Below are 8,680 nucleotides of genomic sequence, written 5' to 3'. Positions count from 1 at the left end.
GTGGAATACCAGCAACATAACTCCCTTCATGAGACAGCAGTGCTATCGCTCCGCCACCGTGACACCCCCATGTGTGTATTTATTAACAGTATTTATTATTTAAACGAAATTATATGTAAAATATAACATACACATTTTAATGCATTTCATCATGAAAGTGATATCAAGTATAAATCTAAAGATTCTAAATGTGCAGAGAGTTGGAATATCATACATTTAATTTGTTCTGTTTGGCGATCTATTGCTGCTTTCCGCTGCTGAAGCAAAATGCCAACATACAGATGCATTCGTGGTGCTTTTATATTCAAGCGTCGCATATTCCCGATCGTAATGACACGATACATTTTAAAAGTATCACATACCATCTTTTGTGCCGTCTATTTTTTTTTTGCAATTTCACATCGGCAAATATAATGTATAGCGCTGTATTTGAGCCATTCATCAAACAGCAAAGTGCGCACACCGATCCCCGAAGGATCTCCATAGAGGCTTGCTGTCACATGTAGATAGTAAACAGAGACTCCGACGTCACGCTCCGACTTTTTAGCACACGCGCCGACTTTTGCTGGTACTGCAACTCGCGACGCTGCCGCTAATTTCTGAGGACCTGCTCAGAGGACGCGCGGAAATGAACGCTGGGAATGCGTGGCAGCCATGATGCGGGCGCGTACGCGTTCGGAGCGTGAAGTATGAATGAGCCCTTAGAGTTCCAGAGTTATCATATATGCATAAATCTGTACAGCCGCATTCTAGTAATAAATAGTCCAGCAGAGATTGTGTTATTGGAATCTTTATTAAAATGGAAATTGTACAAAAAGACATGCTGTTAGGATTAAAAATGCAGAAAACAAATTGTTAGGTGCAGAAAACATTTAAATTAGAGAACTTAAATACGTTAGGTACATCCTTACCCTTTGCATCTACTAGTGTAGTGATTATTTTTTCGTTTGGTTGACTTATCTAACAACTAGCTTGTTTTTCAAAATAACAACTTTGGACTACTCCATTAAATATATAACAAATACCACAAAGCAAAAATGAAAATCTTTTAACATTAGAATATCAACACCGTGTTGTGTATTAAAGTGCAAAAAGGAATGCAACCACAAAATCTTTCCAGATTAATATAATTTCAGTTCACAAAAAAAGTTTGTTAACCAAAGTTTAAATCAGATGTTACAGATCAGATCTGCTTAGCAGTACAACATAAGTGCAAAAATGCAAGCAATCTGTTCATTAGTCCAACATTAGTGCAAAGACCAGTTTAAGTAACACTGAACAAAACTTATCAATTCAAGTAACACTTCAGATTATATATCAAAAACATGGACAATCTGAATCGGTTCAACACAGAAACTACTTCTTTCCCTTTCTCCATCAGTCAAGCTATCCTGAGGCACAGAGAAAGCAGGGGTTAACATGGGCATTACAGTGGAGGAATGCAAGCATGTCTAGATGTTCTAGTGTCAGACTTGCTCTTTCCTTTGCCACAATACTCCCTTGCTGACGACACTCTAAAGGAGTTGATGTTGCTGGGACAGAAATATAAATCATAGAATTGTGGTGGTGTATTTTACAGTTTCTGTAGACATCTGTGCCACAGGAGTTTGTTTATATATATATATATATATATATATATATATATATCGATAACAGCTAACTAATATAAAGTGAGAGTAATGAATCCTAAACCTCAAGATAATCACTAGCTAAAAATGTTATTCTGCTTATTACACATTACTTGTTTTCTCTTATACCGCAAATTACTTTTAGATCCCTCCCTTTTTAAAAAAAAAAAAAAAAAAAAAAACTAATTATAAGCTTCTTCCAAACAAAAGCCTACTACTACTACACTAAGGAAAACAAAATGATTGTAGAGTGCAGTGATTTACCAATCAGAACTAATAAAACTAATTAGAAACATGGCAGAGTCTTCATAGAGAACTCCGGGATACTTCCGCATAGCTGTTGTGCTGCTATGATATGCCATCTCACATTTGCAGAGTGTACAGAATAACACATTATTTGGCTTTTTCTTAAAGAACTCCCATACTTTATAAGAGTGCAGTCTCTTACATGAATGACCTTCACATGTTCTATGTCCGGCCATGTTAATCTCTTGAAAATGGTAAAAATGCGATGCATTGACGTATGCTACACCAACCAGCGTATTTATATAATCGACTATGTCAATTATATTGATGTGCCATAACAGCACTAATATAATGCAATTGCAAAGTATTCAGATCCCTTCACTTTCTTCAAACTGTAAAGTGCTGTAAAGTTTTGCCATTTTGGCCCACCAATTGACACTCAAACCATAATAACAAAGTTAAAACATGGTTTCAGAAAGTTTTAAAAGTTGTTCTAAAATACCCACATTCATTAACAAGATTTACCGGTAACTGAACTTCTTCACCTGGAGCAGGTGCATTACGCTTACCTGTGCAATGAATATATTTTGAATATTACCAGAATATCTTCAAGGCTGCCTAAAAGTAATTTTACTTTGACCAATCTTATGCCTTCCCTTTGGCCACTGCCACCTTTAACACCCAATGGCACCTCTCAGTAAAATGTGATCCTGGTGATTCAAACTAATAGGAGTGTAGCTGGTGTTAACTATGATTAAGGCACACATAGGAAATCACCTGTCACGTGTATAGCACTGTACCCCTTTGTTGTTCTTAGTGAAAATAGACATTTACAACATAAACAGCTCCAATAAAGTATATTCTTCTTAATACTGCTGCCCATCTGACACAAGAGCTTAGTGCATAAGCATCCATATGAGGACACAGGGCAAGCTACTCAAAGAAGAGGTTCTGCTAACTAGCCAATTTTTAACAAATACGGGCTACACTAAATCTTCTAATAAATGACAATGGTTAACTGATGAACCTTTCAACACACCCTGTTACAACAATGCTTGTCAAATTTAGTCTGTACCTGGGCAAATTGTTGGGGTTTTGGGTTGATGCAAGTCTCTTTGAAGTAACTGTATCCACTCAAATGGCCATAGGGACCTTAGCTATTTAAATTGTTATTCATTATGAAAGGCAGTTTAGTTTTAAAAACATCTAAAACAGTTTAGCAGGTAAAAATCTTTTGTTATCCATCTCTCCAAGAGTAATGCAAAGCAAGACCTTTATTGTAATGCATAAAGCAATAGCCACTGGCTACCATTTTAATTAATTCCATCTTAAAAACCAATTGCTTGGTTACAAATACGTAGACAAACTGACACTCTGCAGTAGCGTTGCTAAGAAATTTCTTCTTTTATTGTAAATCTTTAATTTCCACCCCCTGGGTTTAGACATTTCTTCATTACACTCAAACTAAGCATGGATTTTAATCATTGATTATTTAGTTGCTTGCAATAAGGATGTTTCCAAAGGAGCCAAATATGTTCCTGTGATGCCTCTTTTTGACTGTTTCTGCACAGATGAATCATACACACATAATCTATACAGAAAGAACTGTTATGTATCCCTTTACTGCTCCTGTTACTACATCAATACATAAGTTTCTAAAAATGAGTCAGCCTCTTAGCTCAAAACCAATGACTACAATCATATTTCATGAGAAGGGGCAGTATAGTGAGCTTCAAAATAAATATAGATGTTCTACGTTTTACATGTATGTGAAATTTAATGTCTTCAACATTTGTCATGGAAACTGACACATAATGCCTTGAAATAATGTGAATAAATAATAAAATAAAAATGGATGGAAAGCAAAGGATAATGGAGAAACAGTTAAAAAGGAGGCACAAATTCTGTGTAATTACATCTTGCCTGAAGAAGGGGGCTGAGTTGCCTCGAAAGCTTGCATACTGTAATCTTTAGTTAGCCAATAAAAGGTCATTTTGCTTGACTTCTCACTATACCCTAGTACTAATAGGAGATTGGTGCATTTTGGGGTTTTATTATGAAATGTGGAAATCCCTCCTAAATGCACAACCAAGAAATCATATAATAAAGGATGTGCATTATTTGATTATAATTTTTAGAATGGTTTACCTGTTTAGAATGATTAATCAAGTAAATCACATCCTTTATTCTATATGGCACTCTTGTATCACAAGCATTCTCCGTAGGGAATTTATAAGTACCACTATATTTCAAAACTATTTAAATACAGGCAGTCCCCGGGTTACGTACGAGATACTGTAGGGACTGTAGGTTTGTACTTAAGTTGAATTTGTATGTAAGTCGTAACAGGTACATTATTTTAATAAATGCTATTGTTAACCAACTGTAACCTAGTGCTCTGCCAATGAATGACGGAGTTTCACCTCTCTCTGACCTTTTTATTATTTCTACTTTATTTTCAATGGTGATAGCTATTCTATTCTTTACTGTATCACCAGCACTTGCATCAGATTTGTGTTTCAGAGACATTCTTGAAGGGTGAAGACAAAAGATTAAGATGAGCTCTTCTACACAGCACTGTACACGCTATCACAGCAGGAAGGCACCCATCGTCAGAACATCTGGTGTACTGACAAGAGACAACTTCCTGCTATGTGTATAACAGTACAAGCAGGCTTGCTATTGAGAATGAATGGGGGCAGCGAGGGGCAGTTCACCACCAGCCCACCTCACAATCACCTCCACTACAGTATGCTGCCTGAAGCGTCCGCCCACCGAGAACGAACACAGGGTGGCAAAAGGCGTGTAGTGAATCGCCCACCACCACCCCAATTCAACAGGCAGCCATCCAAGAAACACTACAATGCTAATCCCCGCCCCCCCGTTCACCCTCAATGGCCTCCGTTCAGCCACAACCGGGTCACCGCTTGCAGCATCACCAGGCCGAAGATGACGGAGCGGCAGTTACTGAGGTGCATGCGTCACAGCTGCAGCCCCGTTCGTATGTCGTTGGTCAGATGTCCGTAACCTGGGGACTACCTGTGTATATTTTTGCAGGTAGGGCCTTGAATGCCTAAGTGATCTTTTTGAGCATAACAGTAAAGAGGCAGAAATCAAACTTGAAACCTTAAAATTGGAGACTAGGTGCTTAATGAGTTGGCAAGCAGTTTTTGAGTTATTAAGTATGCATTTTCTTTTATACAAATTGGTGACACTGCATACATTTGTGGTTTCAAAAAAGATAAATTCAATGTAATAAATAAAACTAAGATAACCTTACCTTTGGCAAACTGTCTCATGCTTTCCATGTATGCAGAAAGATTTTCTGCCACTAGTGTAACAAGAGCGTGATTATGCTGCAGCTGATTTATTAAGTCATGTCGGTAAAAAACATGTGGACTTCTTTGAGTCTGGCTGCAAAGCAAAAGGTTAAAATATATAAATATGTGACAAAAGGAAAAAATATAGCCTAAGAAAGAATGAGGGAAAAAAGATGTAATTAAAAAGCAATCTAAAAAGTTACAGTGCATGTATGCATGTACCTTAAATTCTGTGGGGCTTCTCCAAATAAGCTACAAATTTCTCGTATTTGCTTTAGCGCTGGAATGACCCATTTGTCATTAGTACGAAGCTCTTCAATGAAACGATCTATCCACTGAATTTTCTGGGTGTCCCTGTCCTAGAATAAAACATATACAAGTTAGTCAATGCAATTTTTAATGGAAATTTAGAGAAGAACATAAAGCATTCATAGATGATTATAACATCAACATGCAAGTATCAAAGAGGTGTTAATATATGAAAAATTAATAACTGTAATAAAATATTACAATATGAAAACAGTCTTTTACACACTGTACATCACTTTTAAACAAAAGATTAGTGATCACATATGGGTAATGTACTCATTTATTTGATAATTTAAACTTTTAGCTGTAAAACCACAGAATGGGTGATAGTTCTTAAGCAACTATCAGAAACTACAGTGGGGGAAATAAGTATTGGACCCCCTGCTGAATTTGTATGTTTGCTCACTTACAAAGAATTGAACAGTCTGTAATTTTTATGGTAGTTTCATTTTAACACTAGAATCCCTGAGGCCTATGAAAAAACTCATAATCCCAGACCACCTTAAATTCCTTCTCACATCTCCATCATTGTCTTTTGTTTAGTAAATGTGTCAATCAGCACAAGCAGCCTGCTATCTCATGACACTTCAACTTGTGCAAAAGGTTCTCCCAACCCATGTCTTGTTCATCTTGGGTGTAAGGTCCCTGGAGTTGCATATAGTAAATAATATATCATTATTTGGAACACCACCTGCATTTCATGTGTGTTCTGTGTCTACAATGATCTATGTAAATGTAGGATGACAGGAGATGCGACAAATGCATGAAATGTTGAACACAAACCTAAATTAAAACTTTTTTCATGTTATGGTACTAACGACAAACTTTTGACATGAAATCTCTGTAATGTGTTAAGAGTGAAGTCCAGATATCAAACACCTTCACAAAAAGTACACATATAAAAAAACAAGTGTGCTTTTATTATAAATATAACAGAAGGATAAGAAATCTGGTTAGGGTATGATGCTAACATGACCGTTTGGGTGGTGCAGCAGTATGAACTGCTAATTAACAAAAAAGAAGTCATGGGTTTGAGCCCAGCAGCTTCCCAGAATTACCGTTTTGAGTAGTAAGCTGCTCTTATTCTTACTATAAGATGTGAACTCTGATGAGGGTTCTACATCAGAGAAAGAGAACAGAAGCCCCTTCCTACAAGCAATGCCCAATCACACATAAGGACAAAGCAGCTGCACCAGGTGTAAAGGCGAAAGATGGCACCGACTGGATACAGCAAGAGGTCAGGCGTCATCCGGCCAGTGGATATTATTGGTCAATCTGCCACACATATCCTTCAAGAAAACAGCAGGGCATGCCAAGCTTGCCACGGTATCATGCAAACTTCTGTTTGTGATTATGTTTTGTGATGGTCATTATACGAAAAACATTTATATGTTACTTAGGTAAATAACCTTCGATGTGGCTTTTATGTATTTACCTTGATTTATTTACTTATCTTTCTACAGCATAAAGTTACAAGTAGACTGCAGAGCTTCCTGTGTTTGATTGGCATAGTACCACCTGTGTAATGCTACTTCAGTACACCAAAGACTTTAGCTGCAGGTGAAAGCTACTGTTTTACGGTTTCATCCTCATCTGAGTTCTGATGTATGCTTGTATTGAATAGTTGTAACAATAAGAACAGCTCACTACTCAACACGGTAATTCTGGGAAACTGCTGGGCTCAAACCCACACCGCTTGATTATGAGTCGGATGTTCTTACCGCTACACCACCCAAGTGGTCAAGTCAGTGCTGTACCATAATCTGATTTCTTTTTCTTCTGTTATATTTATAATGAAAGCACACTTGTTTTGTTATACGTGTACCTTTGATGAAAGTGTTTTTTTTTTAATATTTAGACTTCAGTCTCCACATATTATACACTTCATGTCAAAATTTTGTTAGTACTATAACATGAAAAAAAATTGTTTTAGGTATGTGTTGAACATTTCTTGCATTTCTCAAATTTCCTGTCATCCTATGTTTACATAGATCGCTGTAGACACAGAACACATATGAAATGCAGGTGTTCCAATTAACAATACAGTGGTGTGAAAAACTATTTGCCCCCTTCCTGATTTCTTATTCTTTTGCATGTTTGTCACACAAAATGTTTCTGATCATCAAACACATTTAACCATTAGTCAAATATAACACAAGTAAACACAAAATGCAGTTTTTAAATGATGGTTTTTATTATTTAGGGAGAAAAAAAATCCAAACCTACATGGCCCTGTGTGATAAAGTAATTGCCCCCTTGTTAAAAAATAACCTAACTGTGGTGTATCACACCTGAGTTGAATTTCCGTAGCCACCCCCAGGCCTGATTACTGCCACACCAGTTTCAATCAAGAAATCACTTAAATAGGAGCTGCCTGACACAGAGAAGTAGACCAAAAGCACCTCAAAAGCTAGACATCATGCCAAGATCCAAAGAAATTCAGGAACAAATGAGAACAGAAGTAAGTGAGATCTATCACTCTGGTAAAGGTTATAAAGCCATTTCTAAAGCTTTGGGACTCCAGCGAACCACAGTGAGAGCCATTATCCACAAATGGCAAAAACATGGAACAGTGGTGAACCTTCCCAGGAGTGGCCGGCCGTCCAAAATTACCCCAAGAGCGCAGAGACGACTCATCCGAGAGGTCACAAAAGACTCCAGGACAACGTCTAAAGAACTGCAGGCCTCACTTGCCTCAATTAAGGTCAGTGTTCACGACTCCACCATAAGAAAGAGACTGGGGAAAAAAAACGGCCTGCATGGCAGATTTCCAAGATGCAAACCACTGTTAAGCAAAAAGAACATTAGGGCTCGTCTCAATTTTGCCAAGAAACATCTCAATGATTGCCAAGACTTTTGGGAAAATACCTTGTGGACTGATGAGACAAAAGTTGAACTTTTGGAAGGCAAATGTCCCATTACATCTGGCGTAAAAGGAACACAGCATTTCAGAAAAAGAACATCATACCAACAGTAAAATATGGTGGTGGTAATGTGATGGTCTGGGGTTGTTTTGCTGCTTCAGGACCTGGAAGGCTTGCTGTGATAGATGGAACCATGAATTCTACTGTCTACCAAAAAATCCTGAAGGAGAATGTCCGGCCATCTGTTCGTCAACTCAAGCTGAAGCGATCTTGGGTGCAGCAACAGGACAATGACCCAAAACACACCAGCAAA

General features: G+C 37.6%; 1 protein-coding gene across 3 annotated transcripts in view; it reads right to left on the bottom strand.

The window, feature by feature from the left end:
- The window catches only part of LOC120523630 (probable ubiquitin carboxyl-terminal hydrolase FAF-X), a 377,796-nt gene that overhangs the window by 157,055 nt on the left and 212,061 nt on the right, over window positions 1–8,680 (bottom strand). For all 3 annotated transcript variants that reach the window (XM_039745106.1, XM_039745107.1, XM_039745108.1), the window contains exons 13-14: window positions 5,417–5,553; window positions 5,155–5,288 (exon numbers count right to left, since the gene is read on the bottom strand). In XM_039745106.1, coding sequence (XP_039601040.1) covers window positions 5,155–5,288; window positions 5,417–5,553 — 271 coding nt within the window. The remainder of the gene's footprint in view (window positions 1–5,154; window positions 5,289–5,416; window positions 5,554–8,680) is intronic.

The sequence above is a fragment of the Polypterus senegalus genome, chromosome 2, assembly GCF_016835505.1.
Source record: "Polypterus senegalus isolate Bchr_013 chromosome 2, ASM1683550v1, whole genome shotgun sequence".
Lineage (NCBI taxonomy): Eukaryota > Metazoa > Chordata > Cladistia > Polypteriformes > Polypteridae > Polypterus > Polypterus senegalus.
Note: the sequence above shows the minus strand (reverse complement) of the source record. Positions and strands in the feature narration are given on the sequence as shown.